An 18,240-nucleotide genomic window follows, 5' to 3' on the forward strand; every position below is an offset into this window, starting at 1 on the left:
GAACGTTCATGACGAGGTGCCGACCAACACCTCCTCCCAGAAGAAGGGGCACTCAGTAACTGAGAGTCCGAGGAAGAGGAAGTCTGACAACAAAGACACACAACCTGGTCTGAATCTACCAGTGCAGGGGAGTTTGGTCCCTACGGGTTTGGTTCATGACAGACTCGCTCAGCTTGGCAACACCTCGGGCCGGGTTGGGGAGACGAGGGAGGTGCAGAAGAAACAGAGAATCTCGATCAACAGAAATGCAAGATCGGTGGCGGCTGCGGACAGCAGCCCCCGCCGGGCACCATGAATCTCATGTGTTTGAACTGCCGGGGTTGTGGGAGACCCGAGGTAGTTCGTGAATTCCGCAACATTGCGGAGTTGCATTGTCCCAAGGTTCTCTTCTTGACGGAGACAAAGATGGGGGCCAGGAAGGTTGAGACTGAGCTGCGCGCTCGGCTTGGCTATCCAAATGCTTTTGGTGTAAATTGTGTGGGATTGAGTGGTGGTCTGGCACTACTTTGGTAGAATGAGGTGGTGGTGGACTTGAAGACGTACTCCAAGAACCATATCGATGTGTGGGTCACGGAGGATCGGGGTTTGGGCCAGCAATGGCGCTTCACGGGATTCTATGGTGATCCATCTCGGAGTCGCAGGAAGGAATCGTGGAGATTGTTAAAATTCCTGCGAAATGCTTCTAACGTCCCGTGGCTTTGTGGTGGAGATTTCAACGAAGTTTTGGATGATCATGAACAGATAGGGGGCAATGATCGTGAAGAGCGGAAGATGGAAGGATTTCGGGACACTGTGGAGGCGTGTGGTTTCACTGATTTGGGCTTCTCCGGGCTGCCCTTTACATGGGACAACAAAAGAGAAGGTGCAAGCAATATCAAAGTGCGTTTGGATAGATACCTCGCTGATGAGGGCATGTTAGACCTCTATGGCAATTCAATGGTGTCACACATTCAAACCACGGAATCCAACCATTGTGCCCTCGTCATCAAGATTCGGCGCACTGGTGATCGCCGCAACCAGATACGAAGCAAGCCATTTCGCTATGAGAACATGTGGCAAAGACATGAAACTTATGAGGAGACAGTTGTGTCGAATTGGCATGGCGGCTGCAGCTCTCTATCTGATGTGCACTCATCTCTAGGAGTGATGCAAAATAAGTTGAAATCTTGGGAGGATACAGATTTTGGTTCAATTCGCAAGGAACTAGTTAGTGTGCGGCATCGGTTGGAATCGATCAGGAGCAATAATCTGCACACTGGTCCATCCAGAGACGAGCGTGCTGTTGCGAGGAGATTGGCAGAAGTCCTTGCTCGGGAGGAAATTATGGTTAAACAGCGCTCAAGAATTGATTGGCTGCGTGAAGGTGATCGCAATACAGGCTTCTTCCAAGCAAAAGTTAAACAACGAGCACGCTCCAACAGAATTGCGGCACTTAAACGTGCTGATGGATCCATGTGTACGACCCAAACTGAACTTGAGGATCTAGCTATGAACTTTTACAAGCAGCTTTTCACAGCGCAAGATCATACTTCACCGGAGGAGGTAATGCGGTTTGTTCCTTCAAAGGTGACACCTGCTATGAATGATCTGCTAGATGCACCATTTACTGCTTTGGAGGTGGAGAAAGCTTTGTTCATGATGCATCCGCATAAGGCACCAGGTCCTGACGGCTTCACAGCTGGTTTCTTCCAACGCCACTCGGAGCTAATTGGTTAGGATATATGCTCGGCGGTACTGGCTTTCTTGAATGGAGGCGACATGCCACTGATCGTCAACAACACTGTGCTGGTGTTGATCCCTAAGGTAAAGAACCCTCAAGACCTTTCTCAGTTCAGACCGATTGCTTTTTGTAATGTGCTCTACAAGATATGCTCTAGTCATTGCTAACCGGTTGAGACTAGTGTTGGATGACATTATTTCAGAAGAACAATCTGCCTTTGTGCCAGGACGTCTTATTACTGATAATGTTCTTGTTGCCTATGAGAGTATTCATTATCTGAAAAGGAAGAAAGGAGTGACAGGCGCTTGTGCTCTGAAATTAGATATGGCAAAGGCTTATGACCGGGTGGAGTGGATTTACCTAAGATCCATCATGCTCTGAAATTAGATATGGCAAAGGACTTTCTAGCTTGCTGAAATTCTCGGGGCCCAATTACCTTGCAAAGGGTATTCGTGTGGGGGTTCATGCACCACGGGTATCACATTTTGTAGGACCGAGAAATGCGACCAGAGGGGGGGTGAATGGGAGCCTTCAAAAATTATCGCAATCGAAAACTTCGGCTCAAGATCCAAAATCACACCCCAACCCTAGAGTCCTAGGCGTAGTGCAGAGTAGCTATAGAAGAGCTACACGAACACTAAAAACCTTAGGAACAAGAGAAATCGAGCGCGGAAGCAAACACACGAAATCAGCTTGATATCAGCACGGTATACTATCACCGGTTGAACCGATGTATACAGCTTAAATACGTCAGTCTATCCGGTGATACAGAGCCGGCAGCAGCAGACAGCAAGCACCAGTTGATCCGACGCCCTGGTTTGAATAGCGTCGGTTCAACCGGTGAGCGACGTCGGTTTAACCGACAAAATCAGAAACTGACGTCGGTGCAGTTGTCCAGAGGGGCAACAAAACGCACCAAATCCGCGCAGTGTGCACCGGTTAAACCGACGTGCACAGAGGCACTTCGTCGGTTCAATCGACGTGCAACAACTGACAAAGCCGAGTGCAGAGCACCAGTTCAACCGGCGTTAAGAAAAGCCAATACACTAGTTGAACGGGCCAGAACAGCACACACACAAGCAACACCGGTTGATCCGATGCTAAAGAAGAGTGAAGCACCAGTGCATTCAACAGTAATGCCAAAAACCCTAGCAACCGAACCTTGTATGCATCGGTTGATCCGACGACCTTGAAACCAAGCGTCGGTTTAACCGGTGCTGTCCAGAAACAGAGTCCAGAGCGTTTTACAGCCCGCGACCTTGGAAAATCTCGACGATTGAAGGCCCAAATCAGGTCAAAAACTCACCAAAATTTGCAAACACGAACACTAGAACCTTGTGAACCTACCCACAAAGGGAATCGACGATTCACTCCATGGTTTGAGAGGAATCAACGAAACACCGAGCAAGAAAAGGGTTTTCTCAAAACATGAAAAGTTCAAGAACAACGATCCTAAGGAGCTCGTGAATCCTAGGGGTTTTGCACTAGGCAAGAAGGCATGAATTCACCACAAGAGCTCTAAGAATCACCACGATCTCATGCACACAAGAAATCAACCACAGACTTGACAATCCATCACAAGGAAGATGAGAAACATACCGAAATGATTGAAATCGAAAGCCACGAGGGCACAAGAAGGGAAGGGCCTCCTTTCCCGATCAAGTCACATACAAAGTCTCAAGAATCCATGGCTAGATCCTACACCCTGAGAAGAAAAGGGAGGAAGAACATGGAGGAGGAAGAAGAGGACGCCTGGCTCTTTCTGTTTTTCTTGTTCTGTCCAGCGCCAAAATGCCAGGGCCGACCTCCAGGGAGGAGGGCGCCTCCTTTTTGCCAACCGCCCAGCGCTCCCTCTCCCCATTTGCTTCTCCTCCAAGCCTTTCTCTAAAGACTAAATTACCCCTAAGTGCTAGAATTAAACTAGAAAGCCCTTAGGGGTAAAACTGGAAAAGATACATTGAAGACCATCCGATGGCTGCGACGACTTGGAGAAGTTTGCTTCGACCCGACGCAATTCCTCTGATGTCGCCACGCGTCCTTCTGGAATCTTCACAGGGGCAGTTTTGGGAAAACCGCCGAAACCGAGTTCGGGTGCGGTTTTGGAGGAACCGCGAAACCTTCCCGCGCGATGTTTCCAGGCACACCCGCCAAGCCCGATGTCGCCACGTGTCCGACCTCTCGCCGGAACCCTAGCGCCTTCGTCATCCCTGACGCCATTGCCATCTCTCTCCGACTCGGCCGACGTCGACGCATCCCAGCCATTGGTTTTTCCCGAGCTACCAACAAACTCCACGCCGTTTCGCCTTAGCACCAGGAATGGATCGCAACACGGCCCAACAGTGGCCCAAGCATCTGGGCCGCCCTTCTCCACCGCACGGTCATCCGGTCGGGCCTCCAACGCCACCGCAAGGTCTCCCGCCTCCGCATGGTCGTCGAGCTCCCTGCCACCGCAACGCCGCCGCATGGTGCATCGGCACGTGCCTCGCTCTTGTCCAAACCATCTCGCTGCCACCGCGCCATCCGTGTACCTGCACACCACAGACCAAGAACTGGCGCAATCTCCACAGAGTCACGACTACACACAGTTAGTCCACTCCACGTGTTGGCAATCACTCATCACACCAAGGAGCAGGCCTCCACTGCCTCTCAATCTCCCCCTTGATGAGTGCATTGTCAACACCTCACCCCACACGGGCACTGGTGAAAGAAAAGGATAACCAAAAAGAAATAGAAAACAAAGAGAGCTAACTCCAGTGATCAAAAGCGAATGAAAGCCAGAAAAGATCACTTGAAGATAGCAAAGCCAAAAGAGTCAGTCCCTAAGACAAGGGCAACGGCTCGACGCACCGACTCCAAAATATGCTTGACCCCTCAAGAAGAAGGCAGGGCTCAACACAGCCAAGCATGTGCAAAGCTGGTCCCTCCAGAAAGAGGCAAAGCTCAACGCAACTAGCAAAGAGCATGAAAAAGCTCAAAAACTCCCCCTGAAATGCAGCTCCCCCTCACTATGCAACTCTCCCCCGATGTGTGCACACTCAAAGTCTGAATCTCTCCCTGAGACCAAACAAACAAACGCTCCCCCTTAGGACAAGGATCAAGAAATTTCCCTTAACCCCTAAGGTGAGACACATAACAACATTCTCTCCCCCTTGTTGACAAGGCACACATCAAGGGAACTCCCCCTGCCTAGATGCTCCCCCTGAAAATATGCCATGAAGTGCAGTGCATGCGTGCCTAAAAGCTTCCAGGTACAGAACAAAAGCATTTGCAAGGGTCGAAGCAGCCTGGCATATGAGGGTACATATACAAAGACAATGCATGGAGAAGCTCAAAAGAATATATCTATACAGATCATGAGCAAGCATTTGTCATTTGTAAAAGAAAAGCATCACCATAAAGGACCTAGCATACTAGAAGGTAAACAAGCATGCTAGTGCTATCAAGAACATACAGGTGAGCTACCCAAGGCATATCACAGCAACTGCCACTCAAGTAACCTTGAAACCAATTGAAAAACTCTCAAATTCTCAAACATAAAGAATTTGTGCCAGGGATTGAAAACTTGCAAGTGCTTAACTTAGCGAATATGCCAAGCCTAGGTCAATGACCATCAGAAGCTTAAGACAACACTCTCAGTCATCCACCACCTTGTCCAAGTTCTCCAGAGGAGCAGTCTCAGTACAAGATCAGTGGTGCAAGCAATCCCACCTGGATCTTTCCACTCAGAGCAAAGCAAGTTATACCAGATTGTTGGACTTTTTGAAATTAGATACCAATTAAACTATTCCAACAGGAAAAAGGGCATCATGTTGCATGAAACAAGAACCTACCCACTAAGCATGAAAAAGATAGCACATGCATACAAGCCTACACATGCTAGTAGCAGATCCTGAAGGTGACCATGGTTTATGATTTTCAAAGAATAAAATAGCTAAGCTCAGAGCCAATATACAACATATTCAAAGGAGCTAGCTACACATGGTCAAAGCATATATACATCTCATAGCATAGCACAAGGCACAAGCAAATGCAGATATCATACATGAGAAGCTTAGTGCAAGTGTAAAGCATATGAGCAAATGCAATGCAAGATGGTATGTACACAAAATGCAAGAAAAAGCAAAAAGAAGGAAAAACAAATCCTAAACTACAAAAACAACTACCCAACTCAAAATGGGTAGCACAAGCCAAGCTCTCCCCGCAAGCGAGCATAGGTGGCTTGTTCTAGGGGCTTGGTCAAGATGTCGGCTACTTAATTATCAGTGGACACATGGGTCAGCTCGACATCACCCTTCTCATAGTGATCTCTCAGGAAGTGGAACCTCACGTCTATATGCTTGGAGCGAGAGTGTAGGACGGGGTTCTTGGCTAAACTAATGGCTGAGGTGCTGTCAATGAAAATGGGAACTTTGCCATAGGTTAGGCCAAAATCGCTGAGAGTGTGTCTCATCCAAAGGATCTGGGAGCAGCAACTAGCAGCAGCTATGTATTCGGCTTCTGTGGTGGAAAGAGCTACACTAGTTTGCTTGCGGGCAGACCAAGCCACAAGAGAAGTTCCAAGAAACTGGCAAGTGCCTGAAGTCGACTTGCGATCAATCTGACACCCACCATGATCAGCATCAGAAAAGCCAACCAACGCAAGAGAAGAGGAAGCAGAGTACCATAAGCCAAACTCTGGAGTGTATCGAAGGTACCTGAAAATCCTCTTCACAGCGTTCCTGTGAGAAGTGCGCGGAGAAGCCTGGAACCTCGCGCAGAGACAGACCGCGAACTGGATGTCGGGTCTGGTGGCCGTCAAGTACAGGAGCGAGCCGATCATGCTCCTGTACTCCTTCTGGTCCACAGCCACACCTTCAGTGTCCTCATCCAGCACCGTAGAAGTGCCCAAAGGAGTCGGCATGGGGCTGAGGTCCCCGAAGTCGAACTTCTTGAGCATGTCCTTGGTGTACTTGGAATGGTGGACGAAGGTGCCATCCCGGGTTTGCTTGATGTGCAACCCGAGGAAGAACTGAAGCTCACCTATCATCGACATCTCAAACTCCCTGCTCATATCATCAGAAAAACTAGAAACAAGAGAGTGAGAGGAGCCACCAAAGATGATATCATCCATATAAATCTGAACCAACAGAAAATCAGCACCACGCTTGAGGAGAAACAAAGTCTTATCTACCGATCCCATGACAAACCCCTGCTTAAGCAAAAAGGCTCTCAATCTCTCATACCAGGCTCTAGGAGCTTGCTTCAGACCATACAAAGCCTTCTGAAGCTTGAAGACTCGGTCTGGAAACTTGGGACTCTCAAAGCCAGGAGGTTGCTTCACATAGACCTCCTCCTCTATAAACCCGTTCAAAAAGGCACTCTTAACATCCATCTGATATAGCTTGAACCCCTTCGAAGCTGCAAAGGCTAAAAAGATCCTGATGGCCTCTAAACGAGCTACGGGTGCAAAGATCTCCTCATAATCTATCCCCTCCTGCTGGCTGTAACCCTGAGCTACTAACCTAGCCTTGTTCCTCACAACCATCCCATCCTCACCCTGTTTGTTCTTGAAAACCCATTTGGTACCTATAGGATGGCAATCTGGTGGAGGCTCTACAAGGACCCAGACTTGGTTTCGCTCAAAGTTTTCTAGCTCCTCATGCATGGCATTGACCCAGTTAGAATCAGATAAAGCATGTCCAATATCTTTGGGCTCAAATGAGGTAACAAACACTGAATTAGCAAAGCCAGCGATACTTGTTACCTTGGACCTCGTGGTTCGCTCGTTGAGGTCACCTAACATTTGTTGAGGTGGATGACGACGCTGAATGTGTCGTGGTGCTTCTCTTGACGAAGTCGCCTCGCCACCGCCCTCAACATGGGTCCTGGAGGAAGAACCTTGAGCTGGACGTGGATCGGCCGTAGTCGAAGCTGTGGGGAGTGGGCCGCCATCGTCGTCAAAACTCGAATCTCCAGGAAGTGGGCCTGCAGCCGACGCAGGGACACCACCATCACCCTCAAAGGCCTCAGGCTCATCCTCATCCTCGAAGATGTCCTGGCCAAACTCATCATCACCTGCACATTCCAAAGAAGCAGACAAAGAAGGAGTGGACTCGTCTAAGGTTACATTACAAGTTTCGACGATCCGGTTAGTCTCAAGAATAAGAACACGATAGCCTCTAGATTGAAGAGCATAGCCAAGAAGAATGCCATCAGAGCTCCTAGACTCGAACTTATCAAGATTTCCCTCCTTCAGAACAAAGCATCTGCAACCAAAAGCACGCAGGTGGGACACTCTGGGCTGTCGACCAAACCGCAACTCATAAGAAGTCTTTTTCATGAAAGAGCGAAGAAAGATGCGGTTGGCAACATAGCATGCGGTGTTGATCGCCTCGGCCCAAAAATGCATAGGAGTCCTATGCTCATCGAGCATCGTCCTGGCCATCTCCACTAGGGTCCGGTTCTTGCGTTCAACCACGCCATTCTGTGGAGGAACATAAGGAGAGGAGTACTGGTGATCAAGACCAAAGCCACGACAGAAGTCATCAAAATGAGCGTTCTTAAATTCAGAGCCATTATCACTGCAGATAGCCCTCATGGCCTGTGGAAGCTCGTTCTGTAACCTCAAAGCAAGGTCTCGAAAGTACTGAAAAGCCTCATCCTTAGTCTCCAAGAAGAAAACCCAAGAGTATCGAGAGAAGTCGTCAACGATCACAAGAATGTACCACTTCCCACCGACAGAGCGCACACGAGCAGGACCAACGGTGTCCATGTGAAGAAGCTCGCCTGGGTGCGATGCCATCACCTGATTCACAGGTGGGTGCAGAAGGGAAACCATCTTCCTGTGACGACACGGGTGACAAACAAGGTCCTTGTCCAACTTGAGCTTGGGCAATCCTTGGATCAAATCAAGTGAGCTGAGCCTAACTAGTAGGTCAAAACTCAAGTGGCCAAGCCTCCTATGCCACTTCCAGAGCTCAGAAGACTGACCAGTCACCAGACAGTGAGAGGTGCTAGAAGAAGATCCAGAAAAGTCAATGTGAAACACACGGCCAAAAGGAACAATGCCGCACACAAACTCTCCTCTGGAATCAAGAACACGCGAGCAACCTCTCTTAAAACTCACCTCAAACCCATCATCAAGAAGTTGCGAAACAGAGAGCAGATTAAAACCAAGTTTATCGACAAGAGCAACCTCTCTAAGGGTGAAGTCATCAGAAATCCGAATAGCGCCAACTCCACGTACCTTTCCTCTGCTGTTATCCCCGAAGGTGATGTACTCTTTGTCCTTCATCGGGGTGAGGCTGGAGAACCATCTGTGACTTCCGGTCATGTGGCGCGAACAACCGGAGTCCATGAGCCATATGTCCTCCAGGCCTCTAGTGTCCTGCTCAGTAGGAAGAGAAAGAGCGGGCAAATGGCCCGACACTGGGGTTAGCACAGAAAGAAGCAAACCAGTGTCGTGCCATCTGCTCGAAAGCAGGGTAAGTATCCTCAAACGAAAACTGTGGCTGGCGACCACCAAGCTGAGGAAAACGTGGTGCGCCTCCGCCACCAAAGCTTCGGCCACGCTGACCACCACCAAAAGCACGGTGTGGAACAGGGCCGGCGAAACCACCAACAGGAGCGCGGTAACCACCACCGCCTCCCCCTCCTCCACCTACACGACGTGGCCTGGCATCCCGCCTCTGCCCACGTCGAGCTGGAGTGTGTCCACCTGTAGGCTGGTGGAACACCTCTGGAGCGCGCCTCTCAGACTGCCTGCGCTCAAACCTCAACCTCCGGAAACAAAATTCTACCAAGTGACCCTCCCTTTCGCACCACTCACACTGGTAAGTCTCTCTCCTGTGTGTAGGCTGTGGTGTAGGAGCTGGGGCTCTCTGAGGCACTCTGGGGGGCTGAGTCCTCGCCTTGGGCTTAGGAATAGGCTTGCCACTAGGAGGGAGTGTATCCAGTGGGTTCTTGAGGTGGTTAGGTTTGGGAACCCACACTGGTTTCTTAGGTGGAGCTTTGGGTGGCTCAGTGAGGATTCCATCCTTAACTGGTGCTGGCTTAGGAGCTGATGGAGCTGTGGAAGCAGAAAGTTCACTCACTCTAGGCTCAAGCATCTCACCAATCTTGCCATAGGGTTGGACAAAGTCAGCAGGAGTAAAAGCAAAACCAACCCCAACACCATCAAGACGCTTAAACTGCTGAACCATCATGCCCAACTGAGGCTCGCGGGCGGACACCCAACTGAGAACCTCCCGAAGGTGGGAGTTCTCCTCCTCCATTCGCGTCTTGTCCTTCCATGCCTCCTCAAGCTCAGAGATCAAGCTTGGGCACACAGTACAATCAGCAGAGCAAGAGCTAGGAACTGCGGATTTCTCCAACTTCCTCAAAGCAGCATTCTTCTCCTTAAGCTCTTCTCTAAGCACTGGGCATTCCTTACAAGCACCCAAGAGGGTAGGCCGGGACTTGAGCTCGCCCAAGGCCTTCTTGCCCTCCTCGAGCCTGAGCAAGTTCTCATCATACTTGCTCCTAAGCTCGGAAAGGTCAGACATCAAGCCGATGCACTGACTGCATTCATCCTCCTCAACACAATCCTCCACAATAGGAGCAGACTGAGCAATCTCTAAAGCTAGTTTAACTTCCTTTAGCTCCTATCTCAAAGCTCTAAACTGCCTCTTAGCATCCTTAATGATCAAGTCCTGATTATCTAGAGCAGTGTAAAGATCCTCCAACTCCTCAGGAGTGGGGTGCTCAGGACGTACCTCAGAGCTTGGCTCTGGCTGAGGTGCAGGCTCTGCAGTGGTGGAAGGAGTTCTGTCGGCGTCGGAGTCGATGGCCATGGTGCAGAAACCGGCCGCCTTCCCAGCATGGAGGCAAAGGCCAGTGAAGCCCTCCGTGGCCTTCTTCTTGGAGCTCCGCTTCTTCTCGCCGCGGTGGTGTGAGTCGGAGTCGCTGGAGCTGGATGAAGACGAAGACGTCAAGCTCTGACTGGTGGAGGAGTGATCCTCACTCTGGGCGACGAACGCCTGCTTGCTCTTGTACTTGCCGACGTTCTTCTTCTTCCGCTCGTGGTGCCGCTTGGAGCGTCCGCCCTTCTTCTTGTGGGAGTCCCCACTCTTGTGCTTGTGGCGGTGCTCGCGGTACTCCTCGTGCCTGGAGCGGTCATCATCATCCCTGGAACTCTTCTTCTTGGGGCACTCAGCGGCGAAGTGGCCGGTCTTGCCGCAGTTGAAGCAGGTCTTCGCTCGTGCTTGTCTGTTGTTGAAGGCACGCTGGAACTTGTGGATGATCAATGCAAGCTCCTCATTTCCCAGCACCTCCAGCTGCTCATCTGTCACAGACACAAGACAAGCAAAAACCTCCAAGAGAAGGGTCAGAGTTAGCTCCAGAGTTGCCTACCAGGGCCATAGACTTGGAGGCGGAGGCATCACCATGATTGCCTTCCATCTTAGCTCGAGAGAGCTTCTCCACCTCCGAAGCCTTGAGCTTACTGAACAGCTCATCCATGGTGAGGGTCTCATAGCTAGCAGACTCTATGATAGTCTGGACCTTCACCTCCCAGACCTTGCGATCAAGAGCATAGAGAAGCTTCATAGCCTTCTCATGATCGGAGTAGGCCTGGGTGCCCTGTGGCTGGTTCGCACGCACCTTGTTCACAATCGACTGAAAACGACTGAACATGGTGTCGATGCTCTCACCCGGCAACTGAGAAAAGTTCTCGTACTCCAGTCGGTGAGTCTCATACAGCCTCGACTTGACATGGTTGGTTCCTTCATGGAAATTGGCCAACCGTGTCCAGATCTCCCGGGCTGTGAGAAGGTCGCTGACACGATCGAACTCAGGACGAGAGAGACAGGCTATGAGAGCGTTGTACGCCTTGCTATTGACCTCATGTCTCCTAACCTGAAGCTCGGTCGTGCGGACCGCAAGGTTCACATAATCAGGGTCCACGCAAATCTCCCAGACCTCAGAACCTAGACTCAAAAGATAGGCACGCATGCGCACCTTCCAATAGTCATAATCGGATCCATCGAAGATCGGGGGTTTGCCCGGTGAACCCATGGTCACACAACGGTTTCGAACCGGAGAAGGCTATAGAGAAACCGTCCCGGCTCTGATACCAATTGTAGGACCGAGAAATGTGACCAGAGGGGGGGTGAATGGGAGCCTTCGAAAATAATCGCAATCGAAAACTTCGGCTCAAGATCCAAAATCGCACCCCAACCCTAGAGTCCTAGGCGTAGTGCAGAGTAGCTATAGAAGAGCTACACGAACACTAAAAACCTTAGGAACAAGAGAAATCGAGCGCGGAAGAAAACACACGAAATCAGCTTGATATCAGCACGGTATACTATCACCGGTTGAACCGATGTATACAGCTTAAATACGTCGGTCTATCCGGTGATACAGAGCCGGCAGCAGCAGACAGCAAGCACCGGTTGATACGATGCCCTGGTTTGAATAGCGTCGGTTCAACCGGTGAGCGACGTCGGTTTAACCGACAAAATCAGAAACTGACGTCGGTGCAGTTGTCCAGAGGGGCAACAAAACACACCAAATCCACGCAGTGTGCACCGGTTAAACCGACGTGCACAGAGGCACTTCGTCGGTTCAATCGACGTGCAACAACTGACAAAGCCGAGTGCAGAGCACCAGTTCAACCGGCGTTAAGAAAAGCCAATACACTAGTTGAACGGGCCAGAACAGCACACACACAAGCAACACCGGTTGATCCGATGCTAAAGAAGAGTGAAGCACCAGTGCATTCAACAGTAATGCCAAAAACCCTAGCAACCGAACCTTGTATGCATCGGTTGATCCGACGACCTTGAAACCAAGCGTCGGTTTAACCGGTGCTGTCCAGAAACAGAGTCCAGAGCGTTTTACAGCCCGCGACCTTGGAAAATCTCGACGATTGAAGGCCCAAATCAGGTCAAAAACTCACCAAAATTTGCAAGCACGAACACTAGAACCTTGTGAACCTACCCACAAAGGGAATCGACGATTCACTCCATGGTTTGAGAGGAATCAACGAAACACCAAGCAAGAAAAGGGTTTTCTCAAAACATGAAAAGTTCAAGAACAACGATCCTAAGGAGCTCGTGAATCCTAGGGGTTTTGCACTAGGCAAGAAGGCATGAATTCACCACAAGAGCTCTAAGAATCACCACGATCTCATGCACACAAGAAATCAACCACAGACTTGACAATCCATCACAAGGAAGATGAGAAACATACCGAAATGATTGAAATTGAAAGCCACGAGGGCACAAGAAGGGAAGGGCCTCCTTTCCCGATCAAGTCACATACAAAGTCTCAAGAATCCATGGCTAGATCCTACACCCTGAGAAGAAAAGGGAGGAAGAACATGGAGGAGGAAGAAGAGGACGCCTGGCTCTTTCTGTTTTTCTTGTTCTGTCCAGCGCCAAAATGCCAGGGCCGACCTCCAGGGAGGAGGGCGCCTCCTTTTTGCCAACCGCCCAGCGCTCCCTCTCCCCATTTGCTTCTCCTCCAAGCCTTTCTCTAAAGACTAAATTACCCCTAAGTGCTAGAATTAAACTAGAAAGCCCTTAGGGGTAAAACTGGAAAAGATACATTGAAGACCATCCGATGGCTGTGACGACTTGGAGAAGTTTGCTTCGACCCGGCGCAATTCCTCTGATGTCGCCACGCGTCCTTCTGGAATCTTCACAGGGGCAGTTTTGGGAAAACCGCCGAAACCGAGTTCGGGTGCGGTTTTGGTGGAACCGCGAAACCTTCCCGCGCGATGTTTCCAGGCACACCCGCCAAGCCCGATGTCGCCACGTGTCCGACCTCCCGCCGGAACCCTAGCGCCTTCGTCATCCCTGACGCCATTGCCATCTCTCTCCGACTCGGCCGACGTCGACGCATCCCAGCCATTGGTTTTTCCCGAGCTACCAACAAACTCCACGTCGTTTCGCCTTAGCACCAGGAATGGATCGCAACACGGCCCAACAGTGGCCCAAGCATCTGGGCCGCCCTTCTCCACCGCACGGTCATCCGGTCGGGCCTCCAACGCCACCGCAAGGTCTCCCGCCTCCGCATGGTCGTCGAGCTCCCTGCCACCGCAACGCCGCCGCATGGTGCATCGGCACGTGCCTCGCTCTTATCCAAACCATCTCGCTGCCACCGCGCCATCTGTGTACCTGCACACCACAGACCAAGAACTGGCGCAATCTCCACAGAGTCGCGACTACACACAGTTAGTCCACTCCACGTGTTGGCAAACACTCATCACACCAAGGAGCAGGCCTCCACTGCCTCTCACATTTACTATTTGCAGATGATTGCCTCTTGTTCACACAGGCGAGCTCGAGAGCTGGTAGGAGATTAATGGACTTTTTGCAAGTTTATCAGCAAGGATCCGGGCAGATGGTCAACATCCAAAAGTCTGCCATCTTCTTTAGTGACAATTGCCAAGACTCAGCTAAGGAGGAAATGATGCAAATAACTGGCATTGGCAATGAAGCTCTCTCTGAAAAGTACCTTGGTCTCCTGACTGCAGTGGGAAGAAGTACCAAAGAGGCCTTTGAACATATTCCTTCACGGATCCGTAATATCATGGGGGGCTGGAGTGAGAAAAAAAACTCAGTGGGGCTGAAAAGGAAACTCTAATTAAATCCGTTGCACAAGTAGTTCCAACATACTCCATGAGCTGCTTCTTATTATCTCCGGACACGTGCAAGAAAATTACCTCGGCTACATCGAATTACTGGTGGAGTGGGGCAGCTGACAAGCGCAGCATTCATTGGCGCAACTGGCCGGACCTCACCCTGCCTAAAAAGTCACGGTGGACTTGGCTTCCGAGACATCAAAAACTTCAACCTGGCCATGCTTGGCAAGCAAGGATGGCGGCTCATGACGAACCCGGATTCACTCTGTGCTCGAGTTCTTAAGGGGAAGTACTACCCACAAGGAGACTTCATGAGTGCAGGAAAAAAGAAAAATGCTTCCCATACCTGGTGAGCAATTTTAGCTGGAAGGAAGGTGCTTGAGTTGGGTTTGATCAAACGAATTGGTGACGGAGCCACAACAAATGTATGGGATGATCGGTGGCTTCCAACTGCAATTGGGAATAGGCCAATCTGCAGGAAAGAAGGTGCCACAGCAGTTCATGTAGCTGATCTTCTCACTGACAATGGTCAGACGTGGAATGAAGAGGCATTGAATTAGAATCTACTACCTTTTGATGCTGAAGTTGCCCGACATGTTCCTCTTGGACGAGCACAAGGAGATTTCTGGGCGTGGTCCAAGGAAAGGCATGGCCTGTACACTGTGCGATCAACCTACCGCCTACTATCAGAATCTGAGCGGCAGGTGCGTGCGCATGCCACTGGTGCATCCTCACATTCAGTAGCTGCTAGTGATCCTCGATGGCTGAAACTTTGGAAGTAGAAGCTACCACCGAAAGTACGGGTGTTCTAGTGGCGGGTGATGAATGACTACATCCCATGTCGGGCTAATCTTCACCGGAGACATGTTGATCCGCTTGCACATTGCAGTATCTGTGGGGCATCTGAGGAAACGACCTATCACGCTCTGGTCGAGTGCTCTCTTGCTCAAGCCTTCTGGGCAAAACTGAAAGAATTGGAGGGGATTAAACTCCCGAGGCTACGATCGAGTACTTGGCCGGAGGATCTGTTGGATGATACATGGTGCCGAGTGGGTGACAGAATAGTTCTTCTATGCGGCATGTGGTCGCTGTGGAACACACGCAATGACTACCATCATGGGAAGAAACCAATTGACCCTGCATTTGCGATTGACAGGGCAATGGGTGCATGTTATCACCTGTTGATAGCGCAGCAAAATACTCGGAGGGGGCCAACCACCAGGGCAGATAACTGGCAACCCCCCACCAGCAGGTGTAGTGAAGCTCAACTGTGATGGTGGTTTTCAAGCAGCAGAAATGAAAGGATCAACGGGCGCTGTGTTGAGAACTTCTGATGGTTCTTTTCTCGCCGCTTTAGCTAGATGGTTGCCTTCTACATCTTCAGCCCTGGTGACAGAAGCTGAAGCGTGCCGCGATGGCCTACGCTTGGCCCTTAACATGGGCGAGATCAGAGATATGATCATGGAGACGGACTCGCTGCAGCTTGTTTCTCTGTGGAATTCGCGTCGGCAACAACTATCGGAGATTGCTGTTATTCTACAGGACATAGAGGAGATGGTGCGGTCGCTTACTTCCTTTTGTTTTGCTCATGTAAAGAGATCGGCCAATAATGTTGCCCATCTCTGTGCTAAGCAGGCGTCTCAGTCTAGGCCTAGTCTTTTATGGCAGGATCACCCTCCTAGCTTTCTTTTATCCTCTTTGCGGAGGGATTGTAATCCTCCTGTTTAATGAATGAAAGCTTTGGTTCCTCAAAAAAAAAAGGTGGTGCTGTACTTCTGGAGTAACTGCTTGCCTACGACGCTTAAGCAGATCAATTCTTCCGTTTCCTCTCCCTTTTTCTCATTTTCAGAAATAGAAATACCCTCAACACGCGAAATCAAAAAAAAAAAGACGAGCACAGCTGCACAGCTATCCGATTCCTAGGGAGGCGGGGACGTTTCTGATGGAGCTCACGTACACCCATCACGACACGCTTCAGCGAACGTGTGCACGACATGGCTGTGCTGGACCATACTTACTACCACTCCGGCAGTTCAGCGAACCAGGGGGAAAAAAAACTTCGCGTCCCATCACCCTTTTTCCCTCCTGCTCCTCCTCCAATCGATCAGGAGCCGTCGAACCCAGATCCGTCGGCCACGCGCCCGCGCACCTGTAGCCCAGGCGTCTCATCCAAGACGAGTTCAATTCCGAACCCGCTGGCTGGCGCCATCAAGCCTCCGCGTCCGCGCCGCAAAACCGGGGCCTGCCCGGCTGGCTGGCAGCCCTATCCGCGGCGGGCTCGTTCTCATCCGACGCGAGGGACGCGCAAAACCGCCAGCCGACCCCGAGCCCCGGCTTGGCTGGCTGCCTCCCGCAACTTCGGCGGCTGTCTGGCCCCACCTGCCAGCCCCAGCGGCCCTCCTCCCCCCACGCGTAACCGCCCGCCTTGGTGGGTTGGAGCCCGTAACGGAAAGCAACCACCGTAACCGCGTCCGCCTCCCGCGGCCCGGCTATAAATCCCCGCGCCTCAGCCCACCTTCACCCATCGAGCACCCTCCAATCTTCAAGGCGTCGCAGCAGGCAAGGCATCGATCGATCAATCACCAGCAGCGCGTGCCGCGTAGAGAGATCGAGAGAGAGAGAGAGAGAGAGAGAGAGAGAGAGAGAGAGAGAGGAGTCTCACCGGAGAAGGGAGGAATCGTCATCGCCACCGCCACCGCCATGGGCAAGGTCCGCTCCTTCTTCTCCCGCAGCGGCAAGCGCGGCGCCGGCCCGTCCTCGCCGTCCTCCTCCGCGGCGGGCAGCGCGCCGTCGTCGCCGTCCCCGAGGAAGTCGTCGGCGTCGGCGCCGGCGGCCCCGGCGGCGGAGACCAAGGACGAGATGGAGCGCGTGTTCCGCAAGTTCGACGCGAACGGCGACGGGCGGATCTCGCGGTCGGAGCTGGCGGCGCTGTTCGAAGGCGTGGGCCACGCGGCCACGGATGACGAGGTGTCGCGCATGATGGAGGAGGCCGACGCGGACGGCGACGGCGCCATCAGCCTGCCCGAGTTCGCCGCGCTCGTGCGCTCCGCCGACGCCGACGCCGACGCCGTCGAGGAGGACCTGCGCCACGCCTTCATGGTCTTCGACGCCGACGGCAACGGCCTCATCACGCCCGCCGAGCTCGCGCGCGTCCTGCGCGGCCTCGGGGAGGCCGCCACCGTCGCCCAGTGCCGCCGCATGATCCAGGGCGTCGACCGCAACGGCGACGGCCTCGTCTCCTTCGACGAGTTCAAGCTCATGATGGCCGCCGGCGGAGGCTTCGGCAGGATGGCCTCCTCCTCTTCTTAGGCACTCATCTGTTTGGGCAAGATCACTGCTCGGCTCTGCTCCCACAAATTGGATTCGTTCGTTGAATTGCACTGTACATACGTAACAGCGAGATCGAAGAGATCATCGCCACCAAACCAAAGTAATTACTAGTACTAGGCCCATATCACACGGACAAAACCACATCGAAAAATAGCACGATTGGTTTTGTATATGTACATATATCGCCAATGTGCATCCGTTGTACATGATGGATGTTGAATGATTTGTTCTGGTTTCAGTTCAAATCTTATGGTTTCCACTTCTCGCAGTGTTGTGTATCTCATGGTTTCTGAGCTTTGTTAGCATGGTGCGACTTGTGTGAGATCACGAGTGCATTCATACAGTCTTTTGCTTATTCACTTTGTTCGGCTTATATTCACTTTGTTCTGTTTTGCCGGTTCTCTTACACCACATCAGCAACAGCCACCAACCAGTCAGCACTATATTTTTCTCTCATAGCAAATCAGCACCGGCCACAGCAACCAACTCATTTTGCCTCTTCTTGTTTCAGGAAAGGAGGAGAACGACCCTGGTTGATTCTTGGGTGTTGCTCGGAGCTCCTTTCGTGAAAACAACCGTCTTAACA

The 18,240-nt window shown here is 51.5% G+C and overlaps 1 protein-coding gene across 1 annotated transcript; it reads left to right on the forward strand.

The window, feature by feature from the left end:
• Positions 1 to 16,832: 16,832 nt before the first annotated feature.
• Positions 16,833 to 17,976, forward strand: LOC120698874 (probable calcium-binding protein CML15). The gene has a single exon (XM_039982640.1). The coding sequence runs from the start codon at positions 17,025 to 17,027 to the stop codon at positions 17,631 to 17,633; it is 609 nt and encodes a 202-aa protein (XP_039838574.1). The 5' UTR covers positions 16,833 to 17,024; the 3' UTR covers positions 17,634 to 17,976.
• The last annotated feature ends 264 nt before the right edge of the window (positions 17,977 to 18,240 follow it).

Source organism: Panicum virgatum, chromosome 3K (genome assembly GCF_016808335.1).
Source record: "Panicum virgatum strain AP13 chromosome 3K, P.virgatum_v5, whole genome shotgun sequence".
Lineage (NCBI taxonomy): Eukaryota > Viridiplantae > Streptophyta > Magnoliopsida > Poales > Poaceae > Panicum > Panicum virgatum.